The sequence below is a fragment of the Pristis pectinata genome, chromosome 7, assembly GCF_009764475.1.
Source record: "Pristis pectinata isolate sPriPec2 chromosome 7, sPriPec2.1.pri, whole genome shotgun sequence".
In the NCBI taxonomy this organism is placed as follows: domain Eukaryota; kingdom Metazoa; phylum Chordata; class Chondrichthyes; order Rhinopristiformes; family Pristidae; genus Pristis; species Pristis pectinata.
This window is the reverse complement of record NC_067411.1, coordinates 24,882,437-24,906,130: the sequence shown is the minus strand read 5'-3', so window position 1 is coordinate 24,906,130 and position 23,694 is coordinate 24,882,437. Positions and strand designations below refer to the sequence as shown.

The following is a 23,694-nucleotide window of genomic DNA, read 5'->3' as shown; positions in this document are numbered from 1 at the left end:
GCTTCCTTTATAAAACTCTCCTGGTTTTGGTAGTAATAATTTATTCTGGCTCTTGCATCGACAAGTAACTCGTACGATTAGTAGATTTTCTGAAATAGATAAAATGCCATGAATTTGGTTTGTCTGTGTTTACAGGTGGGAAAACACGATGAGGCTTGGATGATTCTGAAACAAATTCATGACACAAATATGAGAGCACGGGGACAACCAGAGAAGGTGTTCACAGTAAGTGTGAAGGATGAAGTGTTCACAGGTAAAGGCAGAAGTGTTCACAGGTAAAGGGAAAAGTGTTCACAGGTAAAGGATGAGCTTGGATTGATGATTTAGTGTATCAAGAAATGAACTGTTGGACAATTGAACAGAAATGTGTTTTCTTTATAGAAAGACGCTCTTGATTACAAGTTTTCCTGCACTCTGGCTCAAACTGATGCCTTGTTGCTCCCTGGTCCTTTGCAGCTGATATCTCTCCACAAGGTAGCAAATAGGAAATATATAAGAGTGGCTTGAGATAGGTATCCATCAAAAATCCCTTGTGTTGGAAAGTGCTTGATTCTTCTGGAGGTATGAACTTCTTTCCCATCATGGAAAGGTGGAAATTTAAATTTACAATACTAGGCTACTGACAGTAATGGTGACTGTGAAACTACTGGATTGTCAGGATCACTATTACCCTTCAGGCAAGAAAACCTGTCACCCTTTCCTTGTCTGGAGTATATGTGACTCCAGACCTACCAATGCACTTGATTCTTAAATAGCCTGAAGGGTAATACAGGAATAGACAATAAAAGAGAGTGGACCTGTTGCTCTCACTGTGTCAGCTTTATGCATCACAAAATATGTTCAAGCTGAAAACCATCCAGTGAAAGGGAATTGCTTGAGATGTCCTGCCCCAGCTAATTATAGGCCGTTTTACCATGTGATTTAATCCCCTCTATTTAAAGTTTTCTGTATTTTACCCTTGCTGTGCATGACTGAAAAGGTGCACTGGGATTGCAGTCTGGCAAACACATACCAGACCTGAGCAGCTGGATGCCCCATAAGCCAGCTGTGAAGGGCAGAAACTGATGCAACTGATCAAATATCTGTGGGTTCTTTGGTTTGGCTGCTAACTAAGGCAAGTTACAAAGATAGAATTACAACATCCTCTATTGAAGGCAACCAGGGCAATCAGCTCTGAGCTAACATCAGTGACTGGTGCAGCACTGCATCAGAAGTCACACAACATGGTGCACTCAGCTCTAACTGACAGAGGAACCCTCATATATACAACACATATTTGAAAGAAAAGCCACTATCAAGGCCATATTGGTTCAGCTGGTGAAATGGAAGTCAGTTGGAGTGGATAATTTATAAATGGAGCATGAAATTATTTTTTTTTCTTTAACACAACCACTCATAACCTATGAGCAGGCCTTAAAATTTCACTAATGGATCATGGGAAATATTGAACATTAGCCTATTCTTAGGATATATCTCAATTATCTCATGAACTGCTCCCCAGTTGCCAAGGAATATATGATAACCATTTGATCTGTTTCAAGTAATATTCTCTAAAAGCTATATTTTATAATTGTAAGTCACATATTTTCTGGAGCATCCATTATTGCAATCACTGTGGCTTGTTTGGTGGTTGCACATGGCGATTGCAATTAATGTTACCTCCAATAAATTTGAAGGGAGAGGTAGATGAGGACAATTCACATTGCCCTGGGATCGGTGGCACTGTGTATGCTCTATCATACTGGCTTCATGCTGTATCCTGCTTCCAACATGCACTTTTATTGTCTTGATTTTTGAAGTGATCCAGAATGGAAATAAAATGAGGTTGATTATCAGTGGCAAGTTTACATTCTGATTAAACAAGAAAAGGTGGTTGAAAGTATGAAATAAAAATAGAAAATGCTGGAAATACTCAGCAGGTCAGGCATCCAGCATCTTCTGTGGCTTAGCAGCTCCCTGACCTTGCACCAGACCCTTCTAGCACTTTCTGTTTTTATTTCAGATTTCCATAGTACATAGAACAATACAGCATGGGAAAAGGCCCTTTGGCCCACGATGTTATGCCAAACTAATTAAGCTAATAATTAAATGCCTAACTAAACTAATCCCTTCTACCTACACAATGTCCATACCCCTCCATTCTCTGCACATTCATGTGCCTATCTAAAAACCTCTTAAATGCCTCTATCGTATTTGACTCCATTACTACCCCTGGCAGTGCATTCCAGGCACTCACTACTCTGTGTAAAAAACTTGCCCCGCACATCTCCTTTGAACTTACACCCTCTCACCTTAAATGCATGCCCTCTAGTATTAGATATTTTGACCCTGGGACAAAGGTACCGACTGTCTACTCTATCCATGCCCCTCATATTCTTATGAACCTCTGTCAGGTCTTCCCTCAGCCTCCACCACTCCAGAGAAAACAACCCAAGTTAGTCCAACCTCTCCTTATAGCACATGCCCTCTAATCCAGGCAGCGTCCTGGTAAACCTCTTCTGCACCCTCTCCAAAGCTTCCATATCCTTCCTGTAATGGGGCAACCAAAATTGAATGCAATACTCCAAATGCAGCCTAACTAGAGTTTTATAAAGCTGCCGCATATCTTACTGCTCTTGAACTCAATGCCTCGACCAATACAGGCAAGCATGCCATATGCCTTCTTTACCACCCTATCACCCTGTGCAGCTATTTTCAGTGAGCTATGCACTTGGCCCCTAAGATCCCTCTGCACATCAACACTGTTAAGGGCCTTGCCATTCCTTTATAGTTGATCTCCCAAAGTGCATCACCTCACATTTGCCAGGATTAAGCCCCATCTGCCATTTTTCCACCCATATCTGCAATTGGTCTATATCCTGCTGTATCCTTTGGCAATCTTCTACACCATCCACAACACCACCAATCTTTGTATTGTCTGCAAAATTACTAACCCACCCATCTACATTTTCAACCAGGTCATTTATACATATCACAAACAGCAGAGGTCCCAGTACAGATCCCTGCGGAACACAACTAGTCACAGACCTCCAGCCAGAGTAAGTCCCATCGACCACTACCCCTGTCTTCTATGGGCAAGCCAATTCTGAATCCATATGGTCAAGTCACCATGGATCCCATGCATCTTCTAGATGAGCCTACCTTGAGGGACCTTGTCAAACGCCCTACTAAAATCCATGTGTGCAATATCCACAGCTCTACCTTCATCAATCACCTTCATCACCTCCTTGAAAAGCTCAATCAAATTAGTAAGACATGACTTGCCCCACACAAAACCATGCTGACTGTCCCTAATTAGGCCATGGTTTTCCAAATGCTCATAAATCCTATCCGTAAAAATCCTCTCCAATAGCTTCCCTACCACTGACATGAGACTCACAGGTCTATAATTTCCAAGATTATCCCTATTTCTTTTTTTGAATAATGGGACAACATTAGCTACTCACCAGTCCTCTGCAGTTTCAGGGAGACTTGCCAGCATCTGCAGTTTTTTGATTTTCATTTATGGTTGAATATATATCTACTTTAGAAAGAACACAGTCTCGTGAAGTGATTTTATTTACCGCCATTTGTTTCTACAGGTCAATAGAATCAAGACTCCAAAATTGATTGATGAATTGATAGAGATCCAGACCGACACAGGCACCTGGTACATGAGATGGTTTGTTCGAATCAAAACTGAAATGTATGGAGTAAGTAAAACTGCCCTGTGATTTCATTCAAGACAATATCTTTCCCCTTAATGATACTTGATACTGTGCACTGGAAAGAAACACCAGTGATTTGTGGAATCCACGTTGAATGTAGACAAATCTCACGATGAAATGGCAACAGCTGAGAGAGTAACCTTAACAGGTAAAAATCGGAGCTCCAGGTTTAGGCGTTTGGGAAAGATTTCTATCTGGGTTAAGAATTTGGGATGTCTTGCAAGTACAACTGAACAAAAGATCCTCTTTCCATTCTGCTGGAGCGAAGCCATGGGCAAAAAATCCACTGCAGCCACCCCACCCATATCAGAATGGAAACTTAGACTCATAGAGCCTGTTTCTGTGCTGTACAACTCTCTGGCCCACCATATCCATGCCGTCCATCAAGTTCCCACCTATACTATTTCCAGTTACCAGCATCTGGTCTGTTGACATCTAAGTCTTAGTGACTCAAATGCTTGTCCAGATACATTTTTAAAGTTATGGATGTACCTGCCTCCACCACTTCCTCAGGCAAAGCATTCTTGATTGCAACCACTCTCTGGGTAAAAAAAATATTTCCTCAGGTCCCCTCAAACTCTCTTCCTTCTGGCCTTATACTTAAGCCTTCTAGTTTTAGATGTCTCCATCTGGGGAAAAGTTTCTCACTCATGATCCTATCTAAGCCCCTCATAATTTTGTTAACTTCTATTATGTCCCTCAGCTTCCTTTGCTCTAGGGAATACAAACCCAGCCTATCCATTCTCTCTTCATATCTAAGATTTTTATCCCAGGCAATATCCTGGTAAATCGCCTCTGCACCTTCTCCAGTGCAATCATGTCCTTCCTCCACACAATACCCTAGCTGTGGCTTAACTAAGGTTTTATAAAGTTGTAACATGACCTTCATGTTCTTGTATTGTATGCTTCAGCTAATGAAAACAAATATTCTATATGCCACCTTCACTACCTCTGTACTTATGCAGCCACCTTAAGGGATCTATGGACTTGTACACCAAAGTCCCTCTTTTCCTCTGTGCTCCCAAGGGCCCTAACATTCATGTTGTATGTCCTACCCTTATTAGACCTCCCAAAATGCATCACTTCACACTTATTGGGTTTAAATTGCTCTGCCCAACTTACCAGATGATCAACGTTGTTCTGTAACTTTGCGAACCTTATAATCAAGGAAGACTACCCTTGGAAATTCTACCCCCTTTTTTCCCAGAGAAACTTTGAGGGAGCTCCCTGAGCCTTAACAATTATCCAAACCGAAAGGTTCTCGATCCCAGCAGGTGTCTTGAAAGTCCTTTACTGTGTTGTGGTAAATAGACAGATTGTAAAAACTGCTATAGTTAGGTAATATTCTAGGTTGTGATTAAATGTGTCCAACATAGAAGTACTGTAACTAGTTCACTGTGGCTGAATTCAGCACACAACATCTCTTTGTGGCAACTGCTTTAATAAATCCTGAAACTCTTAGCTTAATCTTAAAATTACTATGTTGAGAATCCACACTAGCTTGCTTCTGCTACAACAGTGCAAAAGAGACAGTGTTAGAGATTAGATCTCACCGCACCTTTTTTGTTGGCATGAATCATTCTACCTCATTAATTTTCAGGCTTCATTTATGACTGACTCAACAGGATGCCTGTTGCATATTTAAATTTATATGACACCTATTTTCAACTTCCACTGCCAACTTCACAAATTGGAATAGAAACATAGAAAACTAGGAGCATTAATAAGCCAGTCAGCTCTTTGAGCATCTTTTGCCATTCAGTATGATCATTGTTGATCCCCTGTCTCAGTACCCACTCTCTTCTTTCCCCACCTTGCTTCCCTCTACATTTAGAAATTTGTTCAGCGACTTGGCAAAACAACCAATTTCCTGTTATATATCAGTGATAATAAATCTGATTCTGTTTCTGGCAACCACAGTTGTCTGTGGTAGAGAATTCCAAAAGGCTCACTTCCCTCTGCGTGAAGTTATTTCTTCTCTTGGCTGTCCCAAATGTCTTGCCCTGAATCCAGATATGCTGACCCCTAGCTCCAGACACACATCCCTCCCCTAGATAGGAGGATATCCTCCCTGCATCCAGGCGGAGGACCCCGCCGCCTCCGGCTCCAACCTTGACCTTGGTCATCTTCAGGCCTAGACCTCTCACACCGCTGCTGGGTCCTACTGCTCCTCTACTTCCACCACTACTCCCCACCCACCCCCGTTCTCTCAAGCCTCCCCTACCCTCACTCCACTTCACTTCTCTGAGCCCCCGTCTTTCTCCCACCCCACTTTCCCTGTCCCCTCCAACCCTCCTCTCTCCTTTGATCCCTCCAACCCTCTCCCCTCCCCTGACCCCAGCACCAACCCCTGCCATGTCTTCACAATCCCATCCAACCTTCCCCTCTCTGAGGCGGAACGTTCTGTCCTCAGCAGAGGCCTTACCTTTGTCCCCCTGCGTCCGCACCTCAACGAGTTCCGTGCCCACCGTGACACCGAGCTCTTTTTCCATCACCTCCGTCTCTGGACCTACTTCTTTAGCAAGGATTCCCCACCCCCCCACTGATGACCCCTTCTCCCGCCTTAAGCCCTCCTCCTCCTCCTCCTCTTGGACACCCTGCTCTGGCCTTCTGCCCGATCTGGATCTTTTTGTCTCTAACTGCTGACAGGATATTAATCGTCTCAACTTCACCATTCCCCTCACCTATTCAAACCTCACCCCCTCTGAACGCACTGCCCTCCACTCTCTCCATACTAATCCGAACCTCACTATCAAACCCTCAGACAAGGATGGTGCTGTTGTAGTCTGGTGGACTGACCTCTACCTCTACCTCTACCTTGCTGAGGCCAGACAGCAGCTCTCGGACACCTCCTCTTACTTACCCCTGAACCAGGACCCCACTAAGAAGCATCAAGTTATCTTCCGCACCATTACTGACCTCATCACCTCTGGAGATCTCCCCTATACAGCCTCCAACCTCATAGTTCCCCTACCCCGCACTGCCCGTTTCTATTTTGTACCGAAGATCCACAAACCTAACTGCCCTGGTAGGCCCATTGTTTCTGCCTGCTCCTGCCCCACCAAACTCCTGTTGTCCCCCTTGGTCCAGTCCCTTCCCACCTACATCCGTGACACTTCACAAGCTCTCTGTCACTGCAACAACTTTCAGATCCCTGGCCCTGACCACCTCATTTTCACTATGGACGTTGAATCCCTGTACACTTCCATCCCCCATCAGGAAGGCTTCAAGGCTTTCTACTTCTTTCTCGACAACAGACCCAACCATTTCCCCTCCACCGCCACCCTCCTCCGTCTGGCAGAACCGGTACTCACCCTCAGCAACTTCTCTTTCGGCTCCTCCCACTTCATCCAAACCAAAGGTGTAGCCATGGGCACCCGCATGGGCCCCAGCTATGCCTGCCTTTTCGTCGGCTACGTGGAACAACCCAGGTTCCAAGCCAACACTGGTAACGCTCCCTAACTCTTTCTCCGCTACACTGACGACTGCATTGGGGCTGCTTCCTGCACCTGTGCTGAGCTCGTCAATTTCATCAACTTTCCCTCCAACTTCCATTCTGCCCTCAAATTCACTTGGTCCATCTCTGACATCTCTCTCCCCTTTCTGGATCTCCCTGTCTCCATCTCCAGAGACAGATTATCTACTGACATCTTTTACAAACCCACTAAGTCCCACAGTTACCTTGACTACACCTCCTCCCACCCAGTCATTTGCAAGGATGCCATCCCCTTCTCCCAGTTCCTCTGCCTCTGCTGCATCTGTTCTCATGATGAGGCTTTCCACTCTTTTTCAAAAAATGGGATTTCCCCTCCACTACTATCAATGCAGCCCTCAACCACATCTCCTCCATTTCCTGCACGTCTGCCCTCACCCCATTCCACCCCCCCCCGACATAACAGGGAGAGGGTTCCCCTTGTGCGCCCCTACCACCCCAGGAGCCTCCGCATCCAACACACCATTCTCCGCAACTTCTGCCACTTGCAACGGGATCCCGCCCACCAGGCACATCTTCCCCTCTCCCCTCCCCTCTCCGCTTTCCACGGGTGACTCCCTTGCCCGGTCATCCCTCCCCAGCAATCTCCCTCCAGGCATTAATCCCTGCAACAGTGCTAAGTGTCACATCCGCCCCTACACCTCCTCCCTCACCACTATTCAGGGCCCCAAACAGTCTTTTCACGTGAGGCAGCACTTCGCCTGCAAATCTGTCGGTGTCATTTATTGCATCTAATGCTCCCTGTGCGATCTCCTCAACATCGGTGAGACCTGACGTAGATTGGGGGATCATTTCTTCAAACACCTTCGCTCCGTTCACCACAACAGCCAGGATCTCCCAGTGGCCACCCACTTCAATTCCACTTCCCATTCCCACACTGACATGTCTATCCACAGCCTCCTCTACTGCCACGTTGAGGCCAGACGCAGGTTGGAGGAGCAACCCCTCATTTTCCGCCTTGGTAGTCTCCAACCTGATAGCATCAACATTGATTTCTCCAACTTCCGGTAACCACTCCCCTCTGTTTTCCTCCCCCCCCCCAAGTTTTCCCTTTTCCTGTGGCCCCTTCACCCCTTCTTTTTCTCCTCCCCTACCCTCACAACCTGCCCACCTGCTTCCCTTTATTCCATGGTCTACCGTCCTCTCCTATCGGATTCCTTCTTCTTCAGCCCTTTGCCACCTGTCACCTCCCAGTTTCTCACATCATTCCCTTTTACCTCCCCTATCTACCTTCCCCCTCTCACCTGGACTCACCTATCACCTGTCAGCTCGTGATCCTTCTGCCCCCCCACCCTTTTATTCCGGTTTCTGACCTCTTCCTTTCCAGTCCTGATGAAGGGTCTCGGCCCGAAACGTCGATTGTTCATTTCCCTCCATAGATGCTTCCTGACCTGCTGAGTTCCTCCAGTATTTTGTGTGTGTTGCTCTAGATTTTAGCACCTACAATCTCTCTTGTGTCTCTGTCAAGCCCTGTCACAATTTTGCATGTTTCATTGAGACCTCCTTTCATTCTCCTAAACCATAACCCAATTTCTCCTCATATGGCAATCTTGTCACCCAGGAATCAGCCAGGTGAACCTTTGCTGCACTCCTTCTATGTCAGGTACCTTGGGTAAATAAACCAAAACTGCCTACAATACTCCAAGTGTGATTTCACCAAGACACTGTAAGATCGTAGCAAGACATCCTTGCTCCTGTACTCAGAACCTCTTGCAATGAAGTCCAACATGCTATTTGCCTTCTTAACTGCTTGCCTCACCTGCATGTTTCCTTTTATTGACTGATGTACAAGATTCTCTTCTAAATCAGCATTTCCCAGTCTATCACCATTTTAATGATACTCTAACTTTCTGTTTTGCCTATTGAAGTGGATAACTTCACATTTATCCACTATGCACTGCATCTGCCGTACATTTGCCCGCAGGCTTAGTCTGTCTAAATCATTTTGAAGACTCTTTGCATCCTAAGAAGGGGGTCAGGATTATTTACAAGTTGCTGGGAAAACCTGATCAAAAAGCAGATTTTAAGAAAATAAAGAATATGGTTCACTATAAGGACCAAAAATGCTCTGACTGTACAATATCATATTACGTTGACATTATGTGGAACTTTCTTTGGGGAGCAGTGCCAGTGAGGTAGGTGTTCAAATGGGTGAAGTGCCCCTGGAGACATAGCTGACTCTAGCAGTCTATTTAATTAATGCTAATGAGTCCATTCTCAGCCTTGTCTCATCATCCCACTGCAGGTGCATTTTGCGGCCACAACTCCCACTTCATATCTGAAAACAGTGAACTTACAACCCCCACTGATGGTTCTTTTAGCTCCCTTTATTAGTAGTTGATAATATAATTAAATACCTGTGAAGTTTTATGATGTTGCTTTGTTTATTTTCACAGATTTGGTTGACGTTCATGAGATGTTTTGACTATCCTGTCAAGCGAAACACCATTCTGCTGGTTATAGTTTGGACAACCTTGTCATTTGGGTAAGGCTTCCTATAGTCAAAATTCATCAAGCATAACCTGTCTGTAAAATAAACTTTTCAAATGTGTTACTTAATTTACTTGCTTCAATGAGCAGATGTGTTCTGGTCAGAAATGTGATGACCACATCTATACAGGCAAAACAGGATGGATTGATTTATAACTAAGTCTGCAAATGGGAAAGAACCGAAGCCTGGGTACCTTAACCTGACAGGACCTGACAATATGTATCAGGTTTAGGTCAGGTCAGGTACTAATAAAATGTAAGTCGTCAGAGTACGATTGAGTTTGGGTTGGCTATAATTTGGTTTGGTTTGAATTTTATTACTTAACAAATCTCCAGGAAGAATCTTGTTGCATGTTTGTAGCCCAATCAATCAGTATCTATAACTAGAACATTAAAAAAAAATTCCACACATAGCTCAGTAAGTAAAGATACCACACCAGGGCAAACAAGCTTTCTGTGCAGGCCTATTCCCCAGTTTGTATAGACTGACATTAGGGATACTGAATTAGTTATGTTGCTAATCAGTCAGGGTTCCTACTGCTATGTGCTACCTAATGACCCACACTGGACACTTAGATATGTGTGTCCCAGGTGATGTGAGGTGCACTGCTGCACTGAATCAAAGTTGATACATCTTCATTCCACAGTGATTAGGCACTTTTGCCTCTTTGAGCAAATTGGACGAGACATTGAAAGACTGCCTGAGGTTACAGCAAAGGAGGGGACATATTTTCATTAAAAAGTAGTAATTGCACTTTTCCCTAACATTGCTAGAACCGTAGAAAGAAACCAGTGCTGGCATATTTTAAGCCCAGTTATTCCAACCCACGGCTCGCTGTAGTCAGTTAATTAATCAATTATGAAACCATCCATTATGTGTATTATCACATCATGCATTCCATTATTTTCTCTCAAGCATTACTAAACAGATTTAATTGCATAAACAGCAAAGAGTTGGAGCAAATTGCTTCCTGTGCATCAGTTGATGTGAAAACAACATCCTTCTGTTCTTATTTAAACATCTTCTGGCAGACATAAGTCTCTAAGCCCACTCTGTTACTTTTCAGTTACTATGGTCTCTCTGTCTGGTTCCCTGATGTCATCAAACACCTTCAAGCCGATGAGTATGCATCCCGGGTGAAAAGGTTTTATGGAGAAAGAGTTGAAGATTTTGTGTTCAACTTTACACTGGAAAACCAGATCCATACAAATGGAGAGTACATCAGGGACAGGTCAGGAATGGTTAGGTCATTCATCTCAATGCATGCTAAAGGTAAAACACATTATTGAGAAACTGTTGAGAATGTCAGCTCTTTGTCTGAGTTTCACAGAGGTTAGTTAATTCACATAAGGGGTGGCAGGGAGATGGGGGAATGTGGTGCTGAGTGCACTTTTGCTAAATGTACATCTGAAATCTTTTTCTAATTGTAATTTGGTGCAACTTCAAAAAAGAGGGATATGAAGGGAGACTCAGCTTGAGTGACTGTATGGTAAAGAGAGACCCAATAAAATGAGGCTGATTTATTTTCAGAAGTGTGCACGCAACAAAAGCAATAAATATAAGAACAAGGAGCAGGGATGGTCCACATCCCTTGAACCTGCATTGCTGTTCCATAAGATCATGACTGATTTGATCATTGTCATCCACCCTACTTTCCTGCAGACCCCATAAGCATAAAAATGTATTTTCTTTTTTAATAGGTTCACCATTATGAAGTTTAAAGCAGTAACATTTGAAGATTCCCTCTTTAAGAACTGTTATTTTGAAGATGTGACATCATTATCTACTTATTTTAAGAATTGTACATTTACTGAAACCCTTTTCTACAATACAGGTGAGTGTGTAAATCATGACTTGAGTAGTGGACAGAAAACCAGATCCTGATATCCTTAGATTGGTATCTTATTAATTGCACTATGATCGTGTCCACCAAACACTGATGCTGTCATAGTTGACAACTCATCAGCATGTGTAAGATGGGATCAAGCTGCAATTCAATGACGCTGCCAGTGTCCAACCCTAGCCATAGTGCCCCTGAGAGAAAACATGGCTCTGAGAAACATTCTTACCTATTAAGAGACCTGGCCTGGACCCTCATTGCCAAGGCTGACATAACCCTCCTGAACGCCAGTTAGCCTCCACTCACCCAATTTACAGCTGCCATGACAACACTGCTTCTTGAAAACTCCAGCCCATTTGCCCATTTGTGAGTGGCAAGCAGAGGTTTTACCTCTTATAAGGTGGTCGAAAAGTTACAGAAGTGACACCAAACCCTTGCAAGTAACTGATGGAACTACAGAAGAGTTTTGGAACATTTACATTTCACCACCAGTTAAGAGTTTCAATATAATTAGACCTGTTTTCAACATCATAAATATATTGGTAGCTTCAGCCATACCCAAGCATGAAATTATCAGTAAATTATACCTATTATGAGGGCATGGAATGAAAGTGTGCAGAAACAGAGTCACATTGTGTGTTGGTATGAGGTGAGAGGAGAATTTGCACATCCGAATTTAAAATTTATCCCTTGATGCAATGTCAGTGAGGAAATTACACTGTGTGCTATTTTAACATAGATAAAACCACTTTATCATATATCTCCCTCAAATAACTAACAGGAATTCTATATGTTTGGATCCTTTACAGTTATTTCACACCACACCTCCAACCTGGGGGAATATAACACTGCCATTCACTTAAGTAAACAGAATGTCTTGTGAAACATAAACTTGAATGTTGCCCACAGAGTTTGAGAGGAAATATTTTCATAATTAACTGCATAGTTTTCCAGCCTTGCTCTCTGTGCTTACACTCTTTGATTTTTCTTGGCAGCAGTTTAAACAGATAATGATAATGAGGAATAATAAGGTGGAAATACCAAGCTTTGAGTTATTTAATTAATAATTTCATCTTTGAATCAGTGCCAACCATAAATTTATGTGCATTTCTTGATTTTCTTCAGATCTCGAAAAGTCTAAATTCATTGACTGTCAGTTTATCAATACCACATTTCTACACAATAAGAAAGGCTGTCAGATTAACTTTGATGAAGACTACAGTGCCTACTGGATTTACTTTGTCAACTTCCTAGGAACGCTAGCAGTGTTGCCGGGCAACATTGTATCCGCATTGCTCATGGACAGGATTGGACGCTTGACAATGTTAGGTAAACTTTCCCTTTGATTTTTCTGACACTTAGCAGTTTGAGACCTCCTTGGTAGTGAGCACCTGGAAGTTTCACATTCCACCTCATTTAATGTAGTGTTAAGAATAGAATTGATTCCAGTTTGATGCAAACCATCTTGTTAGGATTCTTTTGCTTAATATTTGGGAAGAGACCTTTGTTCTTAATCTGGCCCTGAAACAAATTAAACTGGTAGGCAGCAAGTTTGATTTTTAATTAGTTCTGAATTAGCCAACTTTACTAAGGGCAGTAATCAAACCATTACTGATAAACCTCCTGGCTCTGAAATGGGAAAGAACAAAATAGAGCAAGATTCTCATTGGTATCTCTGTCTAAAAACATCCTTGGAAAGTTATATGGGTATTTGTTTAGGACAGCATTAAGCTTGATTATGATCCTCCACTCCCCCACCCCCCACCTCCATGCACCTCACCCCCGCCCCCACCCCAACACCTACTTATAGTCCAGTGGGATATAGTCAGGTAGCCAGGACAGAACATCAGGACATCGTTAAAATTCCACTTTGCTGGTTTTACCTATTCTGTGGGTTTTCTTGGTTCTGATGTATAAAATGCTAGGAATTTCAGAGGAATTGGTCTGGGAGTATCATCTAGTTATTAGTTTGCGGGCAGGAGTACTTTGCATTGATTTTCGTTGGACATAGTTTTCATATTACTATGGAGTCTGTGCTCTGGGAGTTGTTTAGAGGGCATAAGTAAGCTGAATCTGCAATTTTATCAGCTAGTTCTTGACTTTTGTTGATGATTTATTTGCAAAAGAGAAATCTATCAGAAACTGTGGGAGATTGCAGGGCTGTGGGCTGAGAGAGTTGGTGTTTTAGCTCATCATGCACATTTCTCATCCAAAATGAATGATCAGAAATCCCATATTTGATCAGATAATCCCATAATGATCAGAAATCTGTAAATGTACTTTTCACAATTCATAAAGTACTGATATTTTTTGCAAGCTTATTTTCACTGTCAATTGATTCACAATAGTTCCTCCAAATTTAACTTCCTGTTAAATCAGAAAGCAGTATGTTAACAATTTGCCTTACTTGCAAAGATCTCCTTTGGAACATTATCATGATCTCATATCCTATAGCTTTCTTTTAAGACTGGCAGAATAGTTTTAAAAGACTATAGGTTTTTAGGTAAAGTTGTTTGCCACTAAATGTAAGTATAGAGCAAAAATTTGCCAATCTTTTGATGAACTACAACGTGATGAGAAAAGCTGGTGCTGATTTTTCATGAAGAAATACAAGGATGTTTCTTGTTGTGGAAAAATATATAGAGTTAAAGTTTCACAGTAAGCATTAGCTAGTGGAATGTGCCCAAGAACAGTGCAGACTTGTTCTTATTTCTGTATCCCATTAATGTTTTAAAGTCAGCTAATTCATGACCATTCTATTACCATTTCTATCATTAATAATCTCATGAGCTAGTGACCAACTTTCAGAAAGTCCCATCCTTCCAATGGTATCATGCTTTTCACCTGTTTGCATTCCTGCCATCCATCCTGGGTACGGATGATTGGTGTCCTGCTCAGATACAAGTGGTTTCAGTAATCTGACAAGTTTCAGAGATATTGGCAAGATAGGCTTGCTGAATATGCTGATCCATGATGAACACTGCAAAGAGCACCATTTAAAAGTTTGAGTATTCATGAGTTTTTAGGTGGGTTAACAGTACACAATATAATCATATGTATGACATTAGTAAACACACTTAATAATTTCCTATCAATCTCTTCACATTATAAAATCAACTATTTTGAACAAACCACTATCTTACCTTTTTATTGGAAGTTACTGTATTGACTCTAAAAATGGAGCAAAGACATTAATATGATTAGATATTTAACTCAAATGGTGTGGGAGATTGCCATTATTCATTTACTGTTGGTACTTTTTGTTTGGTTGGGATAAGATGGACAGTCCTTGAATCTGTTTCACCGTTCACTTGGATCATGGCATTAACGTGGAGTTTTTTGTAGTTTCATCTACTCTGGATGTCAAAAGACAATATTTAATCAAACTTTATTCTTGTTAAAGGATATCAAAATGAATGTGAATTGAATAGTATACACTGTAGTCAGAACCCAACCATTTTCTAGCTGTACCTATCTTGAGTCTCACAATTATACCTTACTTCAATGTCAATAGTTGTGTCAATATTTCGTCTCTTCAGCAAACACCATACATATTTCTACACATTCTCTGTTCATATTATTATTGAATCTTGAAATAATTCTTCACCAACTATCCTGGGTTGCTTATGCCTTCATGTGAAACTGATAATCATCTTTTTACGGATAAGTTCATTGGGTGGTGGGAGACAACCATAAATATTTAATCAGTGTTATCAACTGAATAGTTATTCTGCTGGCATGTTACATCTGGGACTGAAGAGAAGGGAGGCCACCTCTAGACATTTTCTCTCAATTAATAGAAACTGCTGCTCTGGTCCCATCTGCACTTTTCTCCTAATGGCTGGGATGGAAATTCAATGGAAACCCATGCCCTGCCCATCACCAGTACCTCATGATTCCCACCCGCTGAGCCCCCACCACACATCCTTCAAAGTTCGTGTGCATCAGGCAGAGAGGAGGCTGTCAGCTGCATCATCTGAATTTTCACTCTGCTGAAGACTTGTGCTACTGGCACTTTTGAATTGAGACACTGAAATCATGCCAACTGCCAGTACTTATTGGGCTATATACATTCAGCAATGACCAATATGCCACTCTTGGAAAGTCAATGATAAGAGCCTTGTAGATCTCTAGTCTAAGTCCTAGGGTTAGATTGTATGAGCTGCACATGAGAATAGAAACATTAGAAAGGGGCAGTTGATGCTGTTCATGAGGACTTTCAGACGACTGTAGCAGAAAATCTATTGGGAATATTGCACTATTGCTTATCAGTGAAGAGTAGATGAAGGATCACAGGTCGGATGAAATAAGTACAGGAAAAACTATCTGATAAATTGATTTGGATATTTTGTTCATTTTGGGCTGTATTATATTGCAGGTACATCTCATTAGCTTGCAGTGTTAATGAAATTTTATTTTTCTCTCACCTGTTCTCAACTGTCGGTAGCAAATTCATATCTGTTGTCAGAAGATTATGCATCCATATCTTGCACCAGAGACAGTCGCAGATTCCATGCAATGCAGTGCCACAGGAAGGCTGCACTGCCGATGGTGTTGTCTTTCAGGCTGGGGCCTGTTTGCCTACCTGGTGAATGGATATGATTTTGGAAAAGAGTAGAGAAGTTACCTCCCGTGTTCTGGCCAGCGTTAATCTTTTGTGCACCTTCATAATTTGTGGGACCATTTTTGTGCATAAATTGGATTCAATATTTCCTACATAATGACAGTGACTATAAATAAATAAGTGCTTCATCAGCTGTAAGACTTTTTAGGACCTTTCGGGTACTGAAAGATGCAATGTAGATGCAAGTCTTACATTTTTTGTGCTTAGGCAGGTCACCTTGTGTTTATCGTTGTTCCCACCCTTTCCATCCTTGAATGTTATTCTATTTTTTCCCTTACACAGGCTGATAATACTATACAGTATATTGCAGTATTTTCTGTGCCTGCTTCACATTGACTCTTATTACCCTATCAACCTCTGTAGGTGGCTCCATGGTTCTGTCTGGGATCAGTTGCTTTTTCCTGTGGTTTGGAACCAGTGAAGCCATGATGATTGGAATGCTGTGCCTGTACAATGGACTGACCATTTCAGCATGGAACTCCCTCGACGTGATCACTGTAGAACTTCTGCCAACTGACAGAAGGTGGGTTTACAACCTATTTTCTTTTTGCAAATATGTCATTCGCTGAGGTTAACCATCTTTCAAAATAGGATGTGGGCTAGTAAATCATGGGCCTTACATTTAAGTGATCTGAACCTGCTGAAAAGCTCCTGCACTTTGTGGAAAAATCATAATGATTTTGCATATATTGCCCAATGGAACAGCACTGGTTGTGAATGTTGAACCAATTTTGTGCCTTATCATTACACTTCTATGCAAAAATGCTGTTAGAAAATTAAGAAATGTATTTTTAAAAATAATTGCAACTCCCCACAATGGAATTAATATCAGTGCTACCAAAATCACATTTACAATATGAAGATCATTCACAGTACAAGCATTAATTTTATTACATTGGTATTTCAAGTATCTCTCTGCATAAATTTTGTTTTCATATCTGACATCCATATTGCTGAGGATAAAGGGTCTGAGTAAAAATCCATTGTTTCTGGTACACACAAAGCTGGTGTCCTGTATACTTCACCAATCGCTGAGCCTGTTACCAAATCAGAAGGTTGTGATTTTCAGTCCTACAGCAGGAATTTTGTGTACAAAATCTTGGCTGTCACTCCAGTGCAGAACAGAGGGACTGCTGTACTGTTGTAGGAGCTTCCTTTGGATGAGATGCTAAACTGAGAGGTCTCTCAGCACTATTTCAAAGAGCAAGGGAGTTAATCCCACTGCCCTGGTCAAATGTTATTCTTCTGGTCATTATCATATTTCTGTATATGGAATCCCACTCTGTGAAAATCCGCTACTTTCCACAGGCTGTTTCCCACTAATCTATAATGCTCTGTTTGAAAGGGTGATGGAAGCAAATTCAGTGGCATTTCTTAAATGGATAGCTCTTTCAAAGAGATGGCATTAACAGACAAGCTCAATTCTGTTCTAAGTTTGTATGGGGAGGGGAAGCTTTCCACCCATCAATCCCTCCCAATGGCATTTCAGAATGCATCCACAAGGGGGAGGTAAATGCGCAATGACTTCAAATGCATCTGTTTCCAATTTAATCCTGCTGGATTTGTTTTGAACAGTCATATAATCTACATTAGAGTGACCAACTAATGTTTATAATATATCAGTGAAGCTCCTCTCTTGATACTTTGTCATCTTATCAATGGCCAAGTGGGTGTCCCAGAGCTTGAGAACTCTGTGAACTGGAAAGCAGAGGAGCTGGTTCTGGCAATGATATGTGGTGGAGTAGGAATCCTTTGACCCCAAACCTTTGCATTCCCCAAGCCCCCCTTGAGCTCCCCTTTGACCGATCATCCAATCACTTCTGTGCAAACCCACAGTGCTTCACAGTCCACTCTCTCCTGATTGTTGCCTGGTTTCCCCTCCACCAACTCCTGATCTTTCCTAGTTTCTGGAAGTCCATCAGATATGATTCCAGTATCTTAGATAAGTGTAAGTACATCAATGGAGAAAGTAAGAGGACTAAAAATCACCAAATCCCGTAGACCTAGCTCTCTGCAAATCAAGGTTCTAAAAGAGGTGACTGCAAATGGATGCATTCATAATGGTCTTCCCAGATTCTATAGAGTCTGGAACAGGCCTTAAGGATTGGAAACAAATGTAACACAGCTACAATGTAGTGATTGGAAAATAGGGGACTATGTCCCAGTTAGGAAATTGCTGGAATCTGTTGTCAAGGATGTGACTTCTGGCCAGTTAGAGAAATATAATGTGATGAGACAGGGTGAACATTGTTTTATGAAAGGGATGTTGTGTTTGACAGCTCTGCAGATATAACTAGCAGGATGGATAGGGGAGAACCTTTGAATTTGGCATATTTAGATTCTGAAAAGGTTCTCGTAGAGTCATAGAGTTATGAAGTCACACAGCACAGAAATAGGCCATTTGGCCCACTATGTCAATGCCAAGCCTTCTGCCCAGCTCCACTAATCCCATTTACCCGCATTGGGACAGAAACATTCTATGGCTTGCCTATTTAAGTGTCTATCTAAATGCCTCTTAAATATAGTAATTGTACCTGATTCCATGACCTCCTCTGGCAGCAAGTTCCAGATATCAATCTCTGTGTAAAAAAACCTACCACTCAGATCCCTTTATACTCTTTCTTCTCACCTTAAACCCATTTCTTTCCTGTTCTTGACATCCCTACCATGGGAAAGAGATTCTGACTACGATAGATAGGTTAGATTCTCTCTATGCCTCTCATAATCTTTTTTATACTTCTATCAAGTCACCCCTCAGCCTCCATCACTCCAGGAAAAACAAACCCAGTTTATGCAATGTGTCTCCATAACTAAAGTCCTGTAATCCAGACAACATCCTGGTGAATCTCCTCCGCGCTCTCTAAGACAATCATATCCTTTCTATAGTGTGGCAATCAGAACTGCACGCAATACTTCAAGTGCGGTCAATCCAGAGTTTTGTCAAGTTCAACATAACATGCCAATTTTTACATTCTTTGCCCCAACCTATGAAGGCAAGCATGCCATATGCCTTCTTCACCACCCTATTTGTGTTGCCACTTTCAGGGAACCATGGACTTGAACTTGTTAATGTAGCTCTGAAAAGATGAGTACAAAAGAAATGCTTACTGGATTCAGGGCAATGTTTAGACATGGAGAGAGGATTGGTAAAATGGCAGTAAACAGAAAGTAAGAATAAACAAGTCACTTTAAGGTTGGTGACCTACTACTGGTGGGGTTCCTATGGGATCAGCAGTGGAGCCTCAGCATTTTACAAACTATATTAATGATTTAGTTGAAAAGACAGAGTGTAATGTTTGAATGTCGGCAGGTATATTGATGATGAGAAACTAGGTAGGAAAATAACTTGTCAAGTGACACAAAGGGAAAATGACAGGTTAAATAAATGGACGATAATGTGGCAAATAGAGGAGTATAATGTGGAAAAATGTGCAATTCTTCATTTTGGTTGGAAGAATAGAAATACAATGTTTTCTGAACTGCAGGAGACTAGTGCATAATCCATCAAGGGATTTTGATGATTTGATTCATAAAATTCAGGAAGTTAACATGCAGGTACAGCAAGCAATTGGGTACACAATAACATACCGGGGTACAGAAGTAAGAACGTTTTGTTGTAGTTGCACAGAGCTTTGGTGAGATCCAACCTGGAGTACTACATACATTTTTGTTTTCCGTATATAATAAGGGTTGGCAGTGGCCTGTGGATTTATGAGACTGCTCAGCCCTTTGTCCAATAAATCAATGAAGAAAGATCAAGTAGGATGGGCTTATAATTTTCACTGACCTGGACTATTAACTCCACGAATGCCATCCAACCTGCTGAGTATTCCCAGCACTTTCTGCTTTTTTTCAGATGTCCAGCATCTGCAATTATTGCTTTTCATTTGTAATCACTAGAATTTAGAAGTGTGAGATATAGAAAACTGCAACATAAATTTCTGAAAGAGATAATCAGGGAAGGTGTTGGTATTGTAAATGATTTATTATTGTCACATTTACCAAGATACAGTGAAAAGCTTTGGTTTGTGTACCATCCAGGCAGATCACGCCATGCATAAGGCATCAAGGTTGTTAAAAGAAAACAGAATTCAGACCATAGTGTTGCTGTTACAGAGAAAGTGCAGTGCAGGTTGACAAATAAAGTGCAAAGGCCACAACGAGGTAGATAGGGAGATCAAGAATTCATCTTTAGCATAACAGAGGTCCGTTCAAGAGTCTGATAACAGTGGGAGAGAAGCTGTCCTTGACTCTGGTGCTACACGCTTTTGTATCTTCTGCCCGATGGGAGAGGGGAGAAGAGAGAATGACCAGGGTGGGAGAGGTCCTTGATTATGTTGACTGCTTTCCCGAGCCAGTGAGAAATGTAGATGGAAGTGTAGAAGGTACTGAGAGACTGTTTCTTCATACTGAATCCTTTAGCACATGGAACCATGATCTTGGGACCAAGGTGAGGAGAAATTCCCTTATAGAATGGTATTTTGTCAGGGTACTCATCAAAATATATGGGGTTTGAGCAGGAAAATGTAGTTGAACTGTATGATCAGTCGTGATCTTATTGAAAGGCAGACTCCATGGGATGTACAGCCTACCTCCTGAAATATTTCTCATATTCTTATTTATTCTTAGTTCTGGCACTTTGATCTTCATAAGTATCTACTCTCATTCCCTTCTCACCCCTCCATGTATATTGGGGCTGAGTATTCTACATTTTTTCACGTACTATTAAAAAGGGTAAGTCATGTTTCAGATATCAAAAACACATTCCCACTAAGCTTGACATGGAATATAAATCAGTAATAGCTCTGAGATGATACAGCAAACACATGTACTTTTACAGTGATTTTAAAGCAGTAAATTATCCCAAAGCATTTCAAAGGAATACTGTATTTGTAAAGAAAAATTGACACTAAATCACAAGAGGAGGTATCAGGACTGGTGATCAAATGCTTGGTCAAGCAGTTAAGCAGGGTCTCAAAGGAGGATGAGAGATTGAGAAGCCATGAGAGCAAATTAAAAAGCTTGGGCTCCGTGGCCAAGGATGAAGACATGGCCCCTAATGATGGTGAGACAAAATCAAGTGTCCCAGAACTGAAGGGAGGCAGAGAACTTAGAGGTTTCTAGTGCTGAGGAGGTTTCAGAGATGGAGGCTGGAGAGGCCATGGATAGATTTGAAAATGAGGATGAGAATTTTAAATAGAGATATTACCAGACCAGAGCCAATGTAAGTTGCAAGCATGGAGGTGATGTATGTACAGAACATGGTACAAGTTATGATGCAGCAGCAGTTTAGATGACAAATGTGCTAGGCTGGAAGAGCATTGGAATAGCTGCCCCTAAAGGTTACAAAGTCACAGCTGATATTTTTGGCAGCAGATAAGCTGAGCCGGTTTGAAGATTGAGTCAGCTCATAATTAGTTTTACATCTCTAGTAACATTTCTGAAACAGTATGTAATCATCTTTCTGTCCAATAATAAGTTATTCTGCTGGATATGAATAACGAGAGGAAACACTTTAGTCATCTGGTACCAGCTTCCGTTATTAGTCTCCCTTCCCTCCAATTAGCTGTATTCATGTGAAGGATCAGACATCATTGAGTCAGACATTGCACCAGCAGGATCTTAGAATAAGAAGTACAACAATAATTCTTATAACACACTAAAAAATCAATTTTATATAATTAAATTACTACCTAGTTTCATTGATGAATGATTTTGGAACACATCTTGGCTTCCTGGCTCATTTGAAACATCTTACATGTGTTGAGTTACCTGTGTAGTGCATTGGAGAAACTTATTCACAGTGTAACCTGTACACTTGAGGAACTTAAGAAATAGGACTTGTAGGTTTATTGGAATTGGAATCGGTTTATTATTGTCACTTGTACTGAGGTACAGTGAAAAACTTGTCCTGAATACTGTTCATACAGATCAATTCATTTCACAGTGCATTGAGGTAGTACAAGGTAAAGCAATACAGAATGCAGAGTAATGTGTAACAGCTACAGAGAAAGTGCAGTGCAGGCAGACAATAAGGTGCAAGGTCATAACAAGATAGATTGTGAGCTCAAGAGTCCATCTTACCGTACCAGGGAACCATTCAATAGTCTTATAACAGTGGGATAGAAGCTGTCCTTGAGCCTGGTGGTACGTGCTTTCAGGCTTTTGTATCTTGTGCCTGATGGGAGAGGGGAGAGGAGAGGATGTCCAGGTGGGTTTCTGTGCTGAGCTGTGTCCACAACTCTCTGCAGTTTCTTGCGGTCCTGGGCAGAGCAGTTGCCATACCAAGCCATGATGCATCCAGATAGGATGCTTTCTATGGTACATAGATAAAAGTTGACTCTTCATGACATGACTCTTAAGCCTTCTCTCCTGTTCAGTGAGATTGCAGTAATTCTCTGCCCTGTCCACATTCCTGCCCAATTCCCACACCTTCAAATTTCCTTTGTGTCCAAAGTCTATTGATCTCAGTCCTGAATATACTTAACGACTGAGCGTCCCTGAACCTCTTGAGGTAGAGAACTCCAAAGGTTAACAACCCTCTTGCCTCATCTTACCTTAACTGCCTGACCTTTTTTCTGAGATCATGCTCCTACATTTCGCAGGTGGAGGAAGCAACCTCTCAGTATCTGAACAGTCACTGTGCTTGGAATTTCATTCAGAGTCAATGCTGTAATAAATAATTAAGGTCTTACACTAATAATTATAACCTGAATATATTCCACACTGATGGATTTTAATCCCTCCATTGACGCTGACTACACTTCCCACTGTCTCAAGAAAGCAGCCAACATAATCAAGGTCTCCTCCCACCCCATTTATTCTCTCTCCTCCCCTCTCCCATCGGGCAGAAGATACAAAAGCTTGAGAATACATACCACCAAGCTCAAGGACAGCTTCTATCCCGCTGTTATCAGACTCTTCAACGGACCCTTTGTACAATAAAGATGAACTCTTGATCTCTCAGTCTATCTCACCATGGTCCTTGCACCTTATTTGTCTACCTGCACTGCACATTTCTGTAAATGTAACACTGTAATCTGTTTTTTTTTCCCTTTTGTATTACCTTGATGTAGTTATGTTTGGAATGATATGTCTGGATAGTATGCAAGCAAAAGCTTTTCACTGTATCTTGGTACATGTGACAATAATAAACCAATTACTAATTACCCAGTAACAATTCCATCTGGAAAGTGCTGCAGTAGAAATGGAGTGGCTAAAGAAATACCAGACATCTTAAGCAGTGGGTGATCATTTGCAGAAACTCAGAAAGGTTGTAAATCCATTTCAGGAGAAGTTAGACACAAGTGATTCTGCAGATGCTGGAATCTGGAGCATACAATGTGCTGGAGGAACTCAGCAGATCAGGCAGCATCTATGGAGGGAAATAAATAGTTGACATTTCAGGTCGAGACCCTTCATCAGGACTGGAAAGGAAGAGGGCAGAAGGCAGAAGCCAAAGGTTGTGGGGGGGAGGCAGGGAAGGGCACAGGCTGGCAGGTGATAGGTGAGTCCAGGTGAGGGGGGAAAGGTAGGTAG

At 41.8% G+C, this 23,694-nt stretch overlaps 1 protein-coding gene across 5 annotated transcripts in view; it reads left to right on the top strand.

Annotated features, from left to right (window-relative positions):
• sv2ca (synaptic vesicle glycoprotein 2Ca) overlaps nucleotides 1-23,694 on the top strand; it is a 120,093-nt gene that overhangs the window by 90,229 nt on the left and 6,170 nt on the right. Inside the window, exons 5-12 of one of the 5 annotated variants that reach the window (XM_052020049.1) lie at nucleotides 136-225; nucleotides 3,582-3,709; nucleotides 7,227-7,229; nucleotides 9,617-9,685; nucleotides 10,758-10,922; nucleotides 11,392-11,525; nucleotides 12,657-12,860; nucleotides 16,519-16,678. In XM_052020049.1, the coding sequence (XP_051876009.1) occupies nucleotides 136-225; nucleotides 3,582-3,709; nucleotides 7,227-7,229; nucleotides 9,617-9,685; nucleotides 10,758-10,922; nucleotides 11,392-11,525; nucleotides 12,657-12,860; nucleotides 16,519-16,678 (953 nt within the window). Of the gene's footprint in view, nucleotides 1-135; nucleotides 226-3,581; nucleotides 3,710-7,226; nucleotides 7,230-9,565; nucleotides 9,686-10,757; nucleotides 10,923-11,391; nucleotides 11,526-12,656; nucleotides 12,861-16,518; nucleotides 16,679-23,694 lie in introns of all 5 variants that reach the window. The other 4 variants (XM_052020048.1, XM_052020047.1, XM_052020045.1 and 1 more) reach the window with 4 other exon arrangements.